This window comes from Gymnogyps californianus, chromosome 6 (assembly GCF_018139145.2).
Source record: "Gymnogyps californianus isolate 813 chromosome 6, ASM1813914v2, whole genome shotgun sequence".
Lineage (NCBI taxonomy): Eukaryota > Metazoa > Chordata > Aves > Accipitriformes > Cathartidae > Gymnogyps > Gymnogyps californianus.
The window spans coordinates 31,235,101-31,256,198 of NC_059476.1; the positions used below are offsets into that span (position 1 = coordinate 31,235,101).

The 21,098-nt window shown below is 36.6% G+C and overlaps 1 protein-coding gene across 3 annotated transcripts; it reads right to left on the reverse strand.

The window, feature by feature from the left end:
- Positions 1-1,725: 1,725 nt before the first annotated feature.
- On the reverse strand, positions 1,726-20,812 carry SHLD2 (shieldin complex subunit 2). 3 transcript variants are annotated; one of them, XR_007766632.1, is made up of 9 exons: positions 19,131-20,812; positions 17,743-17,850; positions 16,712-16,906; positions 14,150-14,284; positions 9,356-9,562; positions 8,224-8,458; positions 3,246-3,361; positions 2,284-2,610; positions 1,726-2,154 (listed from the first exon to the last, which is right to left on the reverse strand). XR_007766632.1 is itself a non-coding variant. In XM_050898866.1 (8 exons), the coding sequence occupies exons 1-8, from the start codon at positions 20,650-20,652 to the stop codon at positions 2,438-2,440; spliced, it is 2,691 nt and encodes an 896-aa protein (XP_050754823.1). In that variant the 5' UTR covers positions 20,653-20,812; the 3' UTR covers positions 1,726-2,437. The 3 variants fall into 3 exon arrangements, 2 of the variants coding, with proteins under 2 accessions (XP_050754823.1, XP_050754824.1); XM_050898866.1 differs by having other exon boundaries at positions 1,726-2,610; XM_050898867.1 differs by lacking the exon at positions 1,726-2,154 and having other exon boundaries at positions 2,538-2,610; positions 3,250-3,361.
- Between the last annotated feature and the right edge of the window lie 286 nt (positions 20,813-21,098).

Below are 21,098 nucleotides of genomic sequence, written 5' to 3' on the forward strand. Positions count from 1 at the left end.
CCCAAAGTTATCAAATCATCCTAATGAGACCACATGTTGACAGGATGTAAAACAATCTTTAGGATTTCTCTAATGTAGTCGATGTCTGGTTTTCAAGGGTCTTACTAAACTCAAAATGCTCCTGGAATGTTTTCACTCATACAGGATCAGCATTGGTGCTAATACCTCATTTAAATCCAAACACTGAAATTGCTCTTCCCTTCAACAGTTTTCCCTGGCATTAAGAAATTCACATTCTAGAACCAGACACTACTGAGTAAAGCATAGTTAGAATAACGTATAAAAGGCACAGCTGCTTAGGACTTTCCCCAAGGTGATGGGTTAGAACAATGTCATCCTGTTTTTGCCAAGTCACATGAAACTAAAGATAAAAAGCGCTTTTACAGTGAGGTGAAATTCAATCATTGCAAGTCTCTTGAATTCTCCTTTTACAAAGCTGTGATGTTCCATATGATCATTAGCACAATTTATTAACAGTAGCAAAAGTAAGTTTTCATTCTTGATCATCAGATGATGACACTACAATTAGTCTCTTCTGTGACTGGTTCCTCCCTTGCCCTAGGCTCGACATCGTGGAAGTTATCATTCCTCTACAGAGACTCTGCAGTGTTTCCTTTGTATAAGGGGCTACCTAGTTTCTTCTGGAGATTTTGTCCTGCCATTTGCACAGCAGTGGTGCTAGTGTTGAGCATAGTTTTTGCTGTCACGGTGCTGTCTGTCTTATACTAGTCTCAGGTATCTTGGCACAGCAGGCAATTGATTTTGCTGGCATAAGATCAGCATTTCTATGCTTGCTGACAAAACTGTCAGAGACTATTTCAAAGACAGACAAAAATACTGGGGAATTATTTTATCACAAGATGGCTAGGGCTTAAACCAGAAGACTAAGTTTGCTATGAGAAGCAGAGCTGCACAAACTTCTTTGATCAATAGAATCTGACCAGATTGGTCAGTACTCAAGTAGTTAAACACAGAAGATAAGTGACCTTGTGAAACTTCAGCTGAGAATTCATTTCTTCAAAGTCATCCAATAATCCTCAGGATTCTCTCTTGCTGCCAGACTGATCAGAAACATTACTACCTTCCCTTTATCGGTAGACAAGAAAACACGTGGCTTACACATAGCTCTAATCAACATCATTAAAAACCCAACAGCCCCAAACTGGTTTCACATGAGATACAACAGAATCCAAACTAGCACCAAGAAACATGGTTATTCAATTGTAAGTAGCCACTTCCAAGAAACAGCACATGAAAGCTGTTCAACAGTCATATTACTTGCATTATAATACATTTGACAACTTGATTTATCAAATTCAGTTTTGAGAACAGTTCTGTGTTTGAAGCCTGACAATAGCTTAAACAGTGTATGTGGAAACGGATTTCCTAAATGAGAACAGTGCAGGTAAAGATCTGCAAGGATCTAGCCAGACAGCAAATATGATTCATGCCCTACAGCTTCTACCAGCCTCTGTAAGAGGCACAATTTATATCAGAGAAAGATATTTACATCAGAGAAAAATACTGATCTATATATTTAATCGCTTTCGCAGAGTAATAGTTATGAGATTGTTACTTCATGAAGTCAGGTGCAGTCATCATTTGCTCAGTCTTTTACTGATAAAAATCACTATCAGAATACACTAAGAATTAAATTAATTTCTATATCTGATCAAGTTGGGAGAAAATTTTGCAGACCATACTGACCAGACCAACTGATAAAATTGGCATACGGTGATTAAGTTTATTTGCCAGCTTATGCCGGATAAATACTACAACAATAAATATTACAACAATAAAATCATTTAAAGGGTCCATGAAAGAGTGAGCCAGTTAAACAGTTTAAAACCTCTTAATTAAATTGGTGCAGTAACTTCTAGATACACAAAATTAGGTTCAGTGAGACAGTTCTGTTTTACAAGAGAAAACAATGGCAGCAAAATTGCTGAGGGTAAATGGCAGAAATTCTACAGTTAAAAGAAGGAAAGCAACCACAACAGCAAAGCAAGCAAAGACATAACCAAGTTACAGATAGTGTATAGGATAAGACAAACAAAAATCTTATAACTAAAATAATATTACTGAATTGTGGCTGTCTTCATCTAATCTGCCATATCTGAGAAAAACTCAGTCTCTCAATACTAGTGAACTTTTCTGTGGAGAAAAGGAAAAGAGATACCCAGTAAGAGTTTATTAAGATAAAAATATATGTATAAAAATACACTTTATGACAATTTATCGGTATTACAGCAGCAGTATATACTATTAGCAGATATTCCATACCAGTCCTTTTGGGGTTTTTTGTATAAGTTAAAAACAAAATCCTTTCTTGTATTTTTAAAGAGATGCGCTTCCTCGAGCTAATTCATTTTTCTTCTGTTTGCCATCTGTGTGTTCCTGTGGTCTCTGTTACTCAGTTATTACAGAGGTCAATGCTTCAAAGATCAGGATGAAAATTTAGCAGATAGAAATCCTTTTGCAAAGGATAGCTGTTTTCATCTAGCACAAAATGGCTCCTAATTTCCAACAAATAGGATGCTTCCGTATCTGCTAGCAGCAAATGACACAGATCTGCTACTATTGTGCTGTACGTTATATCTGAAGAGGGCACTGCAAAAGACAGAACAAGCCAATTTACTCTTTATTTTCACAATAGCATGTAACATTCAAGTTCCACCTCCATGAAAGCTACACTGAATTACTGGAAGCGTAGCTCAACATCTGAATAGAAAATTAGCTTTTGTTTTTAATAATTTTTTAAAAACAATGTGCTAAGACTGTTTCTCATTAAACTAACACCTGTGAATCATGTAAAACACCTCTCAAGAAGTCAAACAGGATGTATCAAGGGAAGCCTGTCTGATACACCGCTCGGTTATTTACATCATGAAAGCATGTCAGCTATTTCTAAAAACTGCTAAGAGATTCTATTTTGCACATAAGGAATGCATTTAGTTACTGAATACTTATTCATACTTATTATATGAATATATAACATACAATAAATGTTCATGCCATCTCACCTCTTGTTGTTGCTACCTCAACTCTGAACTTCTGAGTTTGTTGGACAGCAACTGACGTGTTCTCTTTGAAGCTGTTTTTTTTCTAAGTCTCATACAATATGAGCAATCATCATATTTCCAGAACAATCTCATCCCAATTCTAAATGGTCAGTAATTAAAAATTTTGCTTCCATTGTGAACTTTGCTGCTTGTTTCTATCACAAGTAATTCATGAAACAGTACCTACTAATCTGTTCAGCCAGTCTGCAGGAATATTGAGGAAGATTTTTTCCATCAACTCAGACACCACATGAACATAAATTTCATATCCTCCATCTTCTACTGTCATCAAAGCAGGTCTAGAACAGAAAACAAAAGACTCTTGAAAGTTAGCTGCTATGGGTTTTTTTGATTGAAGCAAAATTTCTGAATGAAAGTAATACAATGTAATATCCTTCAACATAACAGCAAGAACTAGAAAAACTAGAAAATCTCTATGCACCATCTCTGTCAAATCTGTAGAGTTGGAATGAATTTGAGATATATATACTGAATTTACTACTTAATGTTAAAATAATTTCTAAAGCTATCAAGTAAGCCTTATTTTCAGACAACTGCAGAAAACAATGCTTTAGCAGTGGTCTTTTCCTGGAAGACAATGAGAACTGCACTGTTATTAAATTAGTGTTATGTCATTTATGGCTTTGAACTTTATATATTTAAAGTATAAATGTTAATATGTAAGTATATGTACCTACAAATATACAAGGGGTACATAAAGATTTGAAATGCAAAGTAGGGAGACAAGCTTAGGTGTATCACTTGGAGTTGTATCATCTGTATCAATATCACCTAATATTGTCTGTCTTAATACAACACTTCATAGCCACTACATAATACCAAGATAGTATCTCTTGTACTATAACAAATACCAAATGGTTTCACATGCTGCTAAACAAGTAAGAATCCCTCCTCTTCCTGGAAACCATTTTCTACATAGGATGTGGTCAATAGTATTCCTATTAGGTCTGAAATGAACCTGGTTAGGGACTGCTGTCCCACAAGCACTGGTCTTTCCAAATTTTGCTGTTTCAGATGATTCAAAAGTGATATTGGATGACAAGCAACCGGTAAGAAGTGATCCTTTTTTTAGTACAGGTATTCCCTATATTTCAAGTGTTTGTCTTCTTTCCAACCTGTCATCATTGATGCCACACCTTTTTTATTGTTCCCCCAAAAAAGTTGCTTTGATTTTTGCTATGCTTCTATGAGATACCACCTTAGTGGTCCTCTATAGTGATGTTCAACAAGTAGTTTCTGCTTGCTTTCAAGCTTCTGAGTGATTTTACTAAGCCTAATCGCTTATACAGCTGATGCAGCTTCTACCCAACATATGCTCTTTGACTGCCCTGAGACTATTTACAATTTGACCTGCAACATTTGCACCACCACAATCCTCATACTTCTTAGGAAATCTGCACTGCTCTGATCAAAGCGGGATGCAATGCTCGTATCCTGACCATCCCACAGAACAAACTAAAATAGTAAACATCAGGAAATATCACAATAATGTAAATCCTCGTTATAGCAATATTGGAACAGCACCAAAACAGTGTATGTTAAATAAAGTAATAAAATAAGGCACAACCACCTTCAGTGCAGAACTTTTCATTGGGAGATGCTCCCAACAGGATAAAATGCGCTCACGGCAGAGATGGCAGAAATGAAAGAAGGGCAGTCACTTCAAGAGACTAGCAGAGCTGCACTGTCAAATAGGACAGTCAGCCAGTACTTCAGTATATTGACAATTGGAGAGTGTTATTAATAGATTAATTCAGTTAGCATGATGCAGAATATACTGAACAGCACTAATTTGAATGCCTGTGAGGCACAAAGGCAAATGACTGCAAATATGCCACTTTCCCAGTAGGCAAATCATTTGACTTGCCATCTGTTAATCTAAAAGCTACTGCTAAATTTCATAATCTTAAGTGAAGTGATCAAAAGAGATAAGAGAACTCCATGTCTGATTATCTGTGGGATTATTTCAAATCTGTTGGTTTAAACAGAAACCAAGGCCCAGACCATTTGTAGTCATTAAAGACTGCTGGCTCCCTTCATGAGAGAAAGCTTAACAACAGTACACTTATATGTTCAGCTTCCCAAATAATTGTGGGCAATTGCTATTTTATCTCTGAAGAAATGTATTTTGGTTTAGACAATTTATGCTGAAGCACTTGAAAATTATTATGACTTCCAGAAATACTAAATTAACATTTTGGAAACAGTATAATTAACTTAAATAGGTTTGCAGAGAAATGTACTAAGGGATGTTGCAAAATTTAAAGCTTTCAAAACCACAGGCAAATGTGGTCTATAGATGTAACTGACAAACCAAGCGATGCACTAGGAAAGATTAATTTTGCTTCATTCCTGGTTATTATATGCTGACTACCTGTTTCTCAGTTCATACTCTGTTCTCAAGGTCATCTAAGTCTTCTTTCAGATAATCTTATTTACTTCAACAAGAGTGAGCTGTCATGGTGAGAAAGGAAATTCAACACAGCCTTCAAAACAGAGCCTAGCACTGTTAATTTTCTTTCACTAGGGTGACAGAAAATGCAATTTTGTGATTAACTTAATTCCTTCAGTATTGCTGTTTTTAATATGGTGAATTTAAATCATTGTAAAACAGTTAGAAACATATTTAAGGATACAACTAAATTTCACTAAAGGCATACATAATTCCACTAAAATATTCCTTAGAGGCTACTGAGTAAATAGTCTTTAGTAGCTATATACAAAGCTGGTGAAGCGTGCCAGTGAAATGGCCTTTTCCACTAGTACAGAAGGGTTAGATTCAATCCCCACTGAGCGTAAGTACCTAGGAATCTCTTATCTCATTACTGCTACTGTTAAAATGTTCATCTTTTTAAGTGACAAACACTCATTGGTATAGACTGAAAAATGAATTATCTGAAGAGAATGTTACCATCATACCAAATTCCAGGGAAAAGACGCTAGGAAGCTGAAAGTTTGGGCAAAAACAGATACAAGAAACAAGGACCTATATCTGAAGCCTAGGAGGTGAGCTCTGAAATATAAAATATTTTTCCTTGTCTTAGTTTTCATGATTTCTTCTAGCTTGATATTCATATTGTTCTAGCTCAAAAAGAATATGGAAATATGTACACACATTATATGACAGCACTTATGTAAAGTATAAGTTTCTAGGATCTTCTGCCTCATTATTACTGCTACTGTTAAAGAGTTCAGTGTTCTGGGTATCTAACTTAGAAAAAAAGAAAGCTATCTAAGCATATACACGTACATCTATCTTAAGCTTCTGTCTTCAGCATCTGAAGGAAAAGATGAGCTTCGTTACAATCACAGCAGATTAACAAAACTGGGCTCCTACATTTCAAAGGAAAAAGATGATAGGGGACGGCTTCACTGACCTACAGTATTGAAATCCGAGATTTTAAGGCTCTGTAAGTCTCTTAAATACCAAGATCCTGTCATAATATCTATTTTCCTATCATAGTGTCTATTTCATGTCTTAAATATTCACACTTTTAAAATAAAAAAATTTCTATGTTAGGTTAATAAGTTACTACATTCCCTAAATCACAAAGAAGCAAATCAAATTACAGACTAATCCTATGTTTTAAGAAGTCTGCAGCGTTTAGTATTATTACATTTACTCATAGTAAGTAGAAACCAATATGCAGATTTTACTTCCAAGGAGATGCTGGTAGCTATCGCATTGCTAGAAATAGAGCATACTGAACTTACTACCTCCTTATATTGAGGGATTAAAAACAATCTGAGATAAGGCGACATGAATTAGCAAACTACAGAAAAAAAAAAATCTAATTTTCTACTAGTTGTGCATACAGTTTTATAAACAAGACTAACACTAACCACTGACATATCAAGCTGTTGAGTAGCACAATAATGCTAGGACAGCATATTTAGTTAATAAGTTCATTTCATTTTAACAAGATATTTCTTTAGCAAGAGAGATTTTTCTCCTGTTAAGATGTAAATGTACTAAGTTATTCTACAGTACAGAATTTGGAAATACTACCAAGGAGATGCATTGTTACTGAACTAATCGGAGCAAAATTTCAGTGCAAAAATTGTTGACAGACTTTTCTTTGAAAAGTTGTGCATTTAAGTTCCACATCAAGATGTGTTCACATGCTGAGAATACAAACATTGGAAATCTTTATAATTTTTCTATCACCTTTTGTGCAAGAGAGTAAATTGAAGTCCTTCAGGACCACATGAGAGGTCATAAGATTATGAGAGAGGGGGAACCTTTTCAGTTAAGAAAAAACTCTTTGCACTTAATCCTTCCTCACAGGAAAATAAATAGCATATAAACTTAAAGATGCATGACTATTTTGCATAGAGGAAAAAGACTAAGTCACTACCTTGTTAGACAAATGGGATGCTAGTATTTAAATCAAAGCCAAGTGAGAAACTATTGAGTATGCAATGATTCATTAAACTCACTATGAAATATTTTAGAAAGAATTTTTATAGAAAATTTACATATTCTAGAATTATTACATCTATGATTGTCTCAATTAACCTTTTCTACCTACATGTCTTTCAAGTCACTATGATACTTACATTTCAAAAGCCCAAGATAAATTAAGAATTGAACAATTAGTTAATAATGTTCCTACATCAGCTAAATCTGTTTAGTTTATTTTCTCTAAGTGAATGTGCATATACATCTTGTCTCACAGTGCCATCTGCTGATAACTTAGTATCTCTGCTCTCTGAGAGTGTTTATTGAAAACATTTGCTAATATTATTTCTGCAAGGCTAAAATTGATTAATCAGTTTAAAAATATGGTTGTGCATTCACACAATTTCAAACTTAGGCCAAAACAAGACGCTCAAGAAGTTTTCCTTTGGTCCTCAAGCTTCTACTCAGCTTACTCACACAGTACTGGGTAAACCTTGTTACTGTATGACGTAGTATTTAAAGAAATTAAAAAGTTAGATTTAAACAAAGAATATCACCTATAAATAATAGCAATATAATACAGCAATTCAAGAACAGCTCCCCAAAAATTCATTAGAAAAACAGGAATTGCTAACCACACCTTAAATATAGAATTTTCTATATGGGGGAACTTAAAATGGAGAAAGTTGTAGTTTACCTCCCTAATAGTACACATTATTTTACTTTTACTTTATTTACCTGTAGAATGTTTTTACTTTGTTGTATGGCAAACATCTAATACATTGCTTGTAGATCATGTTCTCATCTGCCTGTAGTTCCAAACCACATTTAGCACAACCTGAATACGTAATCATCGGCAGAGAAGCCAAAACACACTCCAGTGAAGTGTCAGCACGGAAGGCGAGTTGCTTGTAATGACCAGTTGAAATTGTAAACTTCAGTTCTAAGACATGGGCTTTCACTTGAATCACTCCTACAAAAACAATAATTTCAATCAATTTTGCATTCAGTTTTGTTTATAACTGAAAGCAAAAGCAAGGGTTACAGCTGATTAAAAACCAAAATCATTATCAATAAAACTTTCTGAATTTTTTTTTCCTTTAGTAGCACATGCTCATATTTTTAGAGATGATTTATGCAGTGAAAAATCATTGTGGTTAAATATTATTTAAAAATGTGTAAAAATACTACATTTTCAGGTACTGTTGTGGTAGATGCCACTACAGAAGAGCCTGAATAATAGATCAAGAGATTAGAATTGTGCATATAATTTCCAATTGCTTTTATTCCACGCTAATTCAGAGACACTGAAAAGCATAGTTTTAACAACTTAGCTTTCCACTATTTATACATAAACTAGAGTTAAATGCTGCAATACCAACTTTATTTAGTTACTTCTTGACGTTTAACACCAACCTTAGAAATCTTCTAGGTTTATCTGGGAGGAGGTGACTGTTTGCGTAAAACGCATTCTTTGTTCTTTTGTAAGAAGTTTTCAATAGCAGTAGCTATTTTACTCTTGCTTTAGAGATTTCCAATTTTGGAGAAATACTATTTGACAAACTTTCAGTGATTAATCACATCATTACTAGACTGGTTGGCGTGGACAACAAAAGGCAGCATTTCTCCCTGTGTTCCAAAGCTATCTTTGTATGGTAACATATACCACACCTGTCTCACCTCTGGGCGCACTGAATGAAGGCTGCATTCACAGTTCGGCTGGGTACTGAGCAGCAGCCTCCAGAATAAATTCAGACTCCCAGAACTACGCTAACTTAAAAAAGTATTTTTACTTGATCAACAGAGCATCTATTTTGCCTAGTTATGCACTGCACAACAGACATTACAGAGCTATGGATAATAACTTTACCTGAGCGTTTTTCCTCCAAATGTGCTGAGAGCTTTGTCATCTGCATGAGGGACGTTTTGCTTTTCTGAAACTTTTCTTTAAATTCAATTGCCCTTTTGTCATCATGAAACAAGCACTCACAGGATGACCATGGAGTTGTGTGCAGTTCAAAGTCACCCGAGACAGAACTATGTTGGACCAGAAGGTATTTAAAGTCCCAAATGTGATCTAAAGAACAAAAAAGCAAACAGAAGAATTTACTTTCTATACCTTGGTTAATTTATAGAAAGCCAAGGTCACTTACAAGATTGAGAAACAAATCAGCAAGACATTCTCATATGCTCAGCTCTAGCAACTTTATTTCAAGCCTGATGACATGCAGGGTTTTTCCTTTCCTTTCCCTATAAACTTTGCATGAGTCCTCCTGTAACAGAATGATGCTTTCATTTCACTTGTACTAAATTCAGCTTTCAAGACAACTCAACTTTTTGAAAAAGAAACCAGTTCTGAAATTTCTTGTCAGCTCTAATAAGGAAAAGTTGGCAGTGCCTAGAAGAAAAAAAACCCTTCATGTTATTAATCAACTTCCATCTTTAATACGTCCCTGTTATCTTCTATCTCCATAATGCTCTGATTTAAAAATATTAATTCATTTTCCTTCTTCCAATTGACTCTGTAATAACAAAAAATACTTAAAAAATGGAGATTACAGAAGAGTAATACATCTTGGGTGGCCCTTCACTTTGTTATAAGAATCTAGTATTCACCTACTAATCAAGTCTGATAACCATTTAGGCTGTTATTTTTTCCTGTGTTTGCTCAAGCTGAAAGTTGTAGCAAAACAATAATTTTTGGAAATAAGGTTAGAAAAATACAGATTCTTTAAAATGTATTCAAGTGTCTGTATAAGCATTTTATTAGCATGTTTTAGTATTTTCATATTTTGGATTAGTTTGATTTTTGGTGGTAACTTGCTAAAATTGCAAGCTCCTGAAAAGTCTGCTGTCAGATGCAGTGTTTTACAGTAAAATACTCCAAAAAAACTTCTCCTCTGAGCATCAGTCTAGTTTCATGACCCTCATATCTGACTAGAGATCTTGAAGCCCCCTAGAACTGAGTATGCTCCAGTCCAAAGCAAGATTCAGGCAGTAACACTACAGCAACAGAGGGAAAATCTAAACAGGAGGAAACAAACAGGCACTTGGCAAGAGGGAATATATGGAAGTAGAGGACGTAGTCTAACTAGGGTCCAAGATTTGGTTGATACCTGAATTTAACCTATTATTCAGATCTTCAACATTCCCCTGTTGATTAGAAAACTGACCACAAAACATGAGTAAACTATAAGTAATAAAGTTTACAGAAGTGTATTTAATGAAATAAATCTTTCTTTTTTGGTAATCTAAACCAGATGAGCGTAAAGCATGAATTGAATGTCTGATGACTGTATACTGAAAGCTTAGATGTTTTTTAGCAAGAGATGAAAAATAAATTTAACTTTTACTGGCACCAATTTTTAAATGCTCTAGAACTGTATAGTCTTATGTACTTTAAGTATGAAGACAGTTTAAAAATTACAAGTCTCCATACCTTCCTCTACAAGACTATGAGGTTTCTAATCTGCTAGTACAACCAGTACACACATACCACAGCTGTGCTATGACTCCTAGCAAGGATGGACATCATGCTCTTCCTGTAACCTACTCACACTATTTAGCTGTTGTGTTGTGTATGCTTTAGTATCATGTGAATTTATCTTTTGGCTATCTTACTGGGATCAAATGTTCATGGTTTGTCTGTGATTAAGTATTTGAACAGTTGAGAAATCACTCTTGAATTTTAGATGATCATTAAATCATTAAAATGCCAACTGCTAGATGCACAGAACACTAGCTGAAGAATAAGACACAAGCTTTACATCAAGTACAAACACTTAATACTAGAGATCTACATCCTATATTTTTCTGCTTTAAGCATCAGAGAATGATATATTATTGTGTTTTAGAAATTACCTTTGGTATCTTCTTTTTGCAGCTACAAAAAATTTTTAAATGCTATATTTTGAAAAGTGTAATATTCTACCATACTTAATTCTGTAAGGTTTCTAAGCATCTAACAAACAGTATATACCTGCTCACACTGCAGTATGCATAAAAATAAGAGCCATGTAGGTATTATGTAGTAAAGTTAATTGGTTAATGCTTAAATTGGACCATCTTCTTCAAGTAGTTTAAGAGGCAGGTCTTGCAGTTAAATGATTTCTAGGAGTAGAGATTACTTATAAATTGAAGTGGAACTGGCAGAATTCAGAGTGTCTACATTTAATAGGTAAAGATTCACTATGAGGTTGTTTAACCCTTCTGGGCTTTATTTTGTGCTATATGAAAACTGGCTTTTTAGGCAGACATATTGAGCACTTCAAGTTTCTGTGCTGCTGTACTGGACAGGCTGGAACTCCAATGTGAACTCGAGTCGAAGGGACTGTGACCTGTGGATGAGTCCATGCAGGAGCAGGATACCCCGAAGCATCTGTGGCCATGAATAAGTCCACACCAGAGCAGGTACATCTCCAAGCATCTGTGGCCATGGTTATGTCTGTGCCCGTGGTTATGTCTGTGCTGCCACATGTGTACCTCTGAAGGGATTGTGGCCCAAGGGTAAGTCCACACTGGAGAACGTACACCTCAGAGTATCTGTGGCTGTGGCTAAGTCCATGCTGCAGCAGGTACACCTTGAAGCATCAGTGGCTGTGCATGAGGTCATGCCGGAGCACCTCAAAGCGCGTGGCCATGGATAAGCTCACGACAGAGCAGGTACACCCCTGCTCTATGACTGCAGCCATAGGTAAGGCCACGTTGAAGCAGGTTTACTTCTGAAGGGACTGTGGCTGTGGGTAAGGCCACAGTGGAGCAGGTATATCTCTGAAGGCATTGTGGCCCATGGAGAAGGCCATGCTGGAACAGATGCACCTCAAAGCAACTGTGGCTGTGGATAAGTCTATGCCGCAGCAGGTATACCCCTGAAGAGACTGTGGCTCATAGATAAGGCTCCACTTGGAGCAGGTACACCCCTAAGGGACTGCAGTCTGTGGATAAATCCAAGCCAGAGCAGGGGCAAGGGGAGGAGTTCACTGCAATGATAAACCCGATGGTCTGGTCCAAAGGGATCAGGGTGGAGATTGTAATGGAAATACCTTTAAATTGTTGTAACCCATGATTTGAGTTGCATGTTATGGGAATTGCTATAGCAGGAACCACCCGAACCCAATGGAGGACAAGCCTTACAAGAAGCAGTGCAAGTGCAGCAGTGACCTGACCTGAGCTGGCTTTGGTGCCCAATAACTCCACGCAACACACCACCTCTCCTGTCCTGAGTGACCACCATAACAGATGGACCCCAAAGTCATGGACTAAATGAACAAAATGGGCATTTTACAGACATTTCACAGGGGTGGTCCATAGACTAAGGGAATGATATCTATTATATCAAAGGATGGGAAGGGGGGGGGTGGGTGATGAGAATGTATTGGATAGTGCGAGACCTGAGCATGACATAAGTGGTATGGAATAAGGGGTGGAGAATGCGCTGGTTTTGGCTGAAGTAGAGTTAATTTTCTTCACAGTAGCTAGTATGGGGCTATGTTTTGGATTTGTGCTGGAAACAGTGTTGATAACACAGGGATGTTTTCGTTATTGCTGAGCAGTGCTTACACAGAGTCAAGGCCTTTGCTGCTCCTCACCCCACCCCACCAGCGAGGAGGCTGGGGGTGCACAAGAAGCTGGGAGGGGACGCAGCCGGGACAGCTGACCCCAGCTGACCAAAGGGGTATTCCATACCATATGACCTCATGCCTAGCATATAAAGCTGGGGGAAGAAGGAAGGGGGGGGACATTCAGAGTGATGACATTTTTCTTCCCAAGTGACCGTTACACATGGTGGAGCCCTGCTTTGCTGGAGATGGCTGCACACCTGCCTGCCGATGGGAAGCAGTGAATGAATTCCTTGTTCTGCTTTGCTTGCACGTGTGGCTTTTGCTTTACCTATTGAACTGTCTTTATCTCAACCCACGAGTTTTCTCACTTTTACTCTTCCGATTCTCTCCCCCATCCCACTGGGGGGGAGTGAGCGAGCAGCTGTGTGGTGCTCAGTTGCTGGCTGGGGTTAAACCATGACAAGCATTTACTTCTTAAGTGTATCCATTGATCAGAAATACAAACTCTTAAGTTATCAATTTAACAAAAACCTAGTTTCACTTATTTTAAAAGAACAAAGCCAGGAATAAAACAGAATTCGGTACTAGCCACTGCTAAAACACAGGCTATGTAATTCTTGCAAGAGATGCTTTTAATCAGTTACAGCTAGACTTGATATCAAGACCATTAGGATATAAAACCTGACACTGTAGTAAGGTGGAAAGCAGAGAATGAAAATCAGAAGTAGAAAGAAAACCCCAGCAATCCATGCTAAACCAGATGATAAAGAAGACTCGGCAAAACTGATAACATAATTAACACCCAAGGGTGTTGGTTTTTTTTTTATAGTTACAGAACTAGGCACCAGTGCATCTTGTATCTAGAATAAGTTTCTAAATACTCATGCTTTCTCAGTCTTCTAAAATGAGTGCATTCCAATTCTGTTGCTGATGGCACTGCTTCTAAACAGAGGAGACATGTTAAAATTGGTATCAAATACGTTACCCTTCCAAGGGGAGTATTTAAAGCTTGAATGGAAAAATGTTACCAGCTGAGCATTTTAAAGATATTAATAGCATCACAAAAATCCTTTTACAGCTACCTATAGGTACAAGGACTTTACCTTTTTTCCTTTGAAGTTGAGGGCACCAGGCAGCCCCTGCTCCCCACAGCACCATCCTATAGTGTTGATCTCTGTTCTGTTCTACTGTTAGAATAATTTTTCTTTGGTTGCCACCTCTGTAGCTATACACAGATTCTGAAAAAGTTTGAAATTATATGACTTCTACAGTAAAAAGCATATAAACACACAAAACCCACATGCCTCAAGATTAAGATGAAATCATACTGCTATCATATTTTACGGTGCAATTATAAGCAAACAAGAATACACCTACAATTTCTTCAGGACAGAATGAAAGCAATCCGACTTCTTCAGCAACATGAATCTAGTTTGAAGGAATGCATGAAGTATATTAGTTTACCTTTGTTTTAATTTATATTAAATATTACCTTTACCTAATTTACCTAAATACTCAGCAACTGGACACCTCCCTTTGAAACAGCAGGTATCTGAGCATCTTTCGGCTCCCACTCATCCTGACTTGTATAAGTGGAAAGAAATTGTACTCAATCTCTCAGCAACAGACTGTCATAATTGGAAGTTTAAGTTCCTGTAACTTCTGTAGAATACACTGAAAGAAACATTTCTCTAGAAGTTCACATAAAAAAACTATAGTCATATACAAGCACACTATGAGGATTAGTAACAGTACATATAAATTGAAACAATTAAGATCTCTACAGCACTCTTACCCAGGATACTGCCTGTAAGTTTCAGTTCCACACTAAAACTACTATATTTTTCATAAACAAATAATTTTTGAACAAGAACTCTTGCTTTAAACATCTAACAGTTCTGAGATTTATGTACAATAATAAATTATGAAGATTTCTATCTTCAAAATTCTCCATTTATAATGAATAAACATGATATTGACTGTGGGTAAAAATTTGACTCTTACTAATACAAGACGATAGTGCAATATGATCAAATTTATGTGCAAACCTTGAAGTCAAGCACTGAGAAACAGTGGTACTGTAAAGAAAAGATAATTAGAACAGTTATGCAGGGAAAAGAGAGGAAGACTCCTTTTCCAGGTGGGAACAGTGGTCTTTAACTGCCCAAAGCATGTTAAAAAACCATGGCAAGACACTGCATGAAATACTGAGAATGCCCCAAGATAATTTGGTTTTGTTCATTTCAGAAGGTGGAGAAGATGCTAGGAAACAGCTGTAAGGCCTGATTATGAAGAAATGGAAACAAATTAGCAATTAACATGGCAAATTGCTTCAGCAAAAGGAATCCTGAAATAACTGCATTCCCTATTAGAAGAAAAAGGAATGTGTGACAGAAGAATAAACTCAAAAAATCAGTACATGGACTGCTGACCATGATTCTTTGGGGGGAGGAGTCTTTACAATAAAAATATACAGGAAACTCAGATTTCCAAAACAAATTATATTAATGAGGTAGTTCTCTGTTGTGCCTATGCGGAAGAAATAGGAGTATCACAGTAAGACACCTTAGTAGTTTCACACTGTGCATTTTCCAGTGTTGAAAATCCAAAAGAACTTGTATAAAAAGGCACACAAGTAAGGATTATTATAAAGAAATATTGCACGTATTTAAGAAACCAGGAATGCTTAGCTTTAAAAATCTATTCTAAGTAGGAAAAAATAGAAAGAAATAAACAAGAAATGTTCCAAATAAAACATTAGAAAAGAGAAACACAGTTCCATTATAAAGTAAGAAAGGCAAGCAAATCCTAAAACATTAGATTAAAAGAATCAGTAACTTCTCTCATTCTGAAAAATACATGATTTATAGTGCAATCAAATTTCCCTTAAATGACAGGATGCTTACATGGAAGCTAGCTGGCAGGTGAGCTTTGAATTAGTAAAGCTTGACTGTCTCACATGACATTTTCATAAACCAGCCCCCTTTCTCAAGCAGTGGTCTACAGCAAGAACGTACCTCTCTAATTTCAAGAGCCATTAAAAAACATATTTATGTTCCTCCACCGTAACTGCAGTATCTCCCTTTTTTCAGCACTCCTGCTATAGACACTTATCTTCCCTGCAAGGGATTTCGAGCCCACACTCCTCATACCTAAGATATTCCTGCTGCCATTCCACCTCCCAACACTATACTTCGTACCTGCATTTCTCTTCAATCCTCCATCTTATTGAGTATCAGGTACCACACTACTTGGAGCTGTGGAGATGCTCAAGCCATCTCACTGACACATTAGTAGCCACAGTCTGGTAAGTGCTCATTTCTTAGTGAAAACACACCAATGCCTCAGTGCGTGGGGACACTGATCATTAGTGCCCACTACCTGCATGCTTCTCCCACGGATGTGTATGCTATTGATCAGCGCTAGTGTGCAGTAACCTCCTTTCAGGAGCTGACTACAGTCATTATTTCCTTCCTGTCTCTAACTCCATTTCTCTAACTGCTATGCCCCCCATGAGTGGATCATTACAAAGGTTTTACTTGTGACTCCTATGTCAAACACTGGTGTATGGAATAGGAAACAACCAGAATTGCCTTGCAAAATTACTATTTAAGTTTTACCTATTGTTGAAGCTTTGGAAGTTGAAGTCCAGTGCATGAACTTACCTGTTAATACGACAATGTTGATAATTTTCAAGATTGAGTGAACCAATGTATTTGGCTGGAGCTGGTCTAGCTGCATATACTGAACACTATCCAGTCTCTGAACTTGTCTTCGTGGAATGTCTCCAAAGTGCGGAAATTCTGATGATATGTACGCCAATAAGCCATGGAGAACACCACCATCCACTATAGGATAAACTTAGATGAAAAAACAAAGTTAAAGGGACATGCTTTTTTTTTTTTTTTAAGCTTAGAAGTATAAAATTTATCGGTTGGTACATATTTACACTGACAAAACCAAAACCATTTCACAATTCTAAGGCAAGAAATTCTTGAGATGTATAACACTTGGTCCAAAAATCAAACCGTACTTCATCTGCCTCCTTTTGATAACATCCCAAAGTTAAGCTAAATACAGTATTTTAAATTCCACCAAAAATAGGAAAGAAATCTCATATCATAGCTTAGTAAGAACAGCCGTTCTTGATCATTTACCCCAGAACCTGCCTTAAATAGCTGGCAATAATAGACATCAGTAAGAACAATGCAAGTTCATGGTGATACTTCCGCTGTATTTTCCCCTTAGTCTCCAACCCTCCATGGCTCAGGTATCTTTAAAGACTTTGTGCTTAATAGCCTGCAATGAATTACTTTCCCTGAATGGATCTACTTACTCTATAAGCCTCTAAAATTTTTGCAAAAAGTTTAATCCTCATGACATGTCAGACATCTTATGGTTGAGTCCTGGGATAACTGCTGTTTCTTAAACTAAGCACAAAGAATTCAGTTTTTCAGAGTTCAGAGTCTTGAATGGTAACCACCCAACATTACCATACACTCCACGTGCCTATCTGATGTCATCGTGTCTACATCTTGTCCACAGGTGTTCCTGTCATACATTCCTATAGTATTTTGTACCTCTCAGTTGCTCACATTTGCATTTTATCCTGTGTATGAGGCATTGCCAACAAAATGGAATACTTTAAATAGCTGTATTACTGTGATTTTTGTGGAAACATGCACTATAACCTTACATTCTTCTGGATTGAGAGCTGAGCAGTTCCCCAGATTCAGTAACTGACTGGTAAACGTAGATTGCAGCATGATTTCTCCACACCAAAGATTCTCATACATTATTACATCTGCAAGAAAAAAGCAACCTTATCAACTCATGTATCAAAAATATTGAAGTGTATCATACTTTTCTTGACCATAGAACCATCACACATACAGGTGTGAAAGACAGTTTGAAAGAGATCACTTGGAAACAAAATGATTTTTTTTAATCTACCAACACCATTTACAATGAGTTAATCAAGTTCTCAGTAGTTTGATGTAATTCTTCAATTCATATAAAATATTCAATAGCCTCATAGCAGGTACTGTATAAATGAAGTGGGTGACTGTATTGGGTAAATTATTACTGTGCAACATTTCAGAATGAGTAAAGTACTAGGCTTACCCGGAAACACTTTTGACGTATTTTGAGATAAGAATATCTAAGCAGAAAAGAAAAAGCCCAACTTATCTTCAATCTCTTAAAAATATCTACCTTTGCACCTCCCTATAAGCACTTAAAGAACTCTTAACAAGGAGAAATAGGCATCTTAAACTGTAGAAGTAGTCAAACAATTTTATGTTGTGTAATTTTTTGCATATTGCAAAATGTAAATGGCTAGATCGCTATCAAGTTCTGGTCAACGCCAGCCCCAAATTAAGTGCAATATTGTTTTTCTAGTACTGCATTCTCTTACACATGATGTGTTCTCTTAAAAAGAGAAGGTTTTGCTCCTGCTAGGTATTAAATAGTACAAAGGATTTATCAGAAGGAATCTTCATTATTGGCTGACGTTATGAAAAAGGTGAACTGCAAACAGCATTTTATATTTCTGCAGTCTATGTCAGTTACTAGTTTACAACATGATCCATCTCAAGATGCTACTGCTAAGCTACAAAGTTCTTCACAGGAGGAAAAGTATTTCTCATCCTGAGACTGAACATAACATCACAATTTTCTGGTCCATCCGCTGGTCCAACAGTGGAGAATTACAAAAAGTCTATAAATCAAATAACTAGCACATCTGGCTTGCAGTAGCGCTTGTACCTTTCAGGAACAACTGTTTTAAAACACTGACAGGTTACAGAATACACCTGATACCTACGGCACTGCTTAGTGTCAATGCACTGCTGTGTCTCAGACCAAAGACTATACATAAGAGATGGGCAAACTTCTACGGGACAGTCAATGTTCCACTGGCAGAATAACTGAGAATTCAAAGTGATGTTGAGCGATGTAAGTGATGTAAGAAAGACACTTACAAATGCTTAGCCATAGTTTCAAGTTACTGGTTACATATTGCTCTACTTTAAACAGGTATTTTAAAGATCCACATTTTAAAAAGGCAAATAAAGGAATTCTCACCTATAAGCAGTACAATATCCCCAGGAAACACAGTGAGTGACCAAAATGCAGCACCACGCCACAACACCACCTTTCTTTCAATTTCTGACTGGTCAATAACTACAATTGTTGCTACAGGAACTTTACATGAAGATTTTGGTTTACTCTTCACCTGTATTTCTTTGATATGACAAGGATGTACTACTGTGACCAAAACATTGTACTTTTTATTTTTGCAGCAGCAATTCTTAAGTGGTGATAGTTTCTTTTGAAGTTTCTTGAACTCTGCCATCCTCTCTTGATCCACTCTCATCCCAGGACCAACTGGAGAAGAATTCAGTTTAGCTCTCTTTGATTTCAGCTGTCTTTTAAATACTGAGTGAAAAATATGAAAGGAATCTTCACATTTGCGGGCGCTTTCAGAAGAGCTCTTATGACAACTGTCTACTTGAGAGCACAATATTCCTGAGCTCAATGGTTCAATATGGATTTCATCTACAAATTGCTCAGCAGGAACATTAAGTTCTTGAGACTTCTCTGTATTTTCCTGAGCATTTTCTTCTTGTTTTGTAGCTTCAAAGCAAACATTTTTCCCATCACCCTCAGAGCTGAAAAGTTCAAGGGAACTTGTATACGTTTCCTTATATTCATTTTCAGCCATGTTAAGACATGTTCCAACATCAGAATCAAATTGGAAGTGACCATAGTGCCTTTCTTCAGATTTTTTGCCTGCTTCTGTTTCTGATAGTTTTATGATTCTTTTCTGCATCTCATTCCAATCCTGTGCAAAAACAGCCATCTGACTTGAAGTCATTATACTACGAAATTCAGTATCTGTTGACACTGCAAAGTCTGGACAATCACTTGGTTCTCTTTTTGGTTTTGACTCTTGATTTTGGGGGAAAAACATATCCAGATATTGACTTAGATGTTCATGGTGATCACTTCTACAATCTGATTGAACACCTTGTCCCACAGACCTTAGATGTATGGTAATCTGCTTAGTACTAGCAACCAAATCAGAAATGTCAGAGCTGTTAACTTCTAAATGACTGGCTTTTCTTTCAGTGAGGTCTGAACAACAGCCATGTGATTGTTTATCTTGTCTAGCTGATTCTGCAAATTTTTGCGGAAGGTGTTGATCGGCAGCCTGATTCACATTTGCATGTGTGCATCTATCTTTAGATACTTGGCAATCAGAATAAATTAAACTTTCAGTCTTTTTAGGTGTGCTGGTACAAGTTACTGCCACAGGTATAAGAGATGTCAAATATTCTTCTGTGACCATTAATCTCCCCTGTTCAGACTGCTGAGAGCTGTCATCATTTGTAGGAACTGCTGTGACTATCGAGCTTTCTGCCTGAAACACTAAGTGGTCAGCACCTTTGACTTTTTCAGAAAAAAGACTATGTGTATCACACAAACAGCGGAGTTCTCTCCATTTTTCAGCAGCAGGTGCTGAACTACTTTGCTCTGACACCTCCAGCAGGCTTGGAATACTGGGTGCTCCCACAAAAATATGAATTTGAGGTCTTTTTGACATTTTTGATTGCTGTGTAAGTTTGACTTTAAACAGTGTGATTTATGCAATTAGCACACTAAATACTAGTAAAAGCAAAAAATTACATTTGGCCTTTTCTTAACAATTTAAAATGCCTAAAATTCAAAGGAGTATTTAATAATTTAACTGGTAAAACCACTACTTTACTACTTAAAGCCTATAAAATTAAATGTACAAAAAAATGGAAGTTATTTATTGTGTCAAACTTGCATAGAAAAATAAATTTACATAGGGCTTAATTTCTGATTCTGATACTTGGAAAAACATAGCAGATGCACAATTATAATGAAGTTCAATTTAAGTTTAATTATTGAGCAGACTTATCTTCATTTATTATTGCTAATTAAACAGTCAAATGTGAATTCACTATTCAGTACTTCATTTTAATTCATGTGAAATAAATGCCTGTAAGAAACTTTCACAGCATG

Coding starts and splice junctions, on each gene's coding strand:
- SHLD2 (XM_050898866.1), bottom strand. CDS start 20,652: ATGTCAAAAAGACCTCAAATTCATATTTTTGTGGGAGCACCCAGTATT. Junction 9,563..14,149: donor TCAACTTCAAAGGAAAAAAG/GTAAAGTCCTTG, acceptor TTTGTTCTTTAG/ATCACATTTGGGACTTTAAA. Junction 2,611..3,245: donor CTGGCTGAACAGATTAGTAG/GTACTGTTTCAT, acceptor TGTCTTTTGCAG/TGCCCTCTTCAGATATAACG.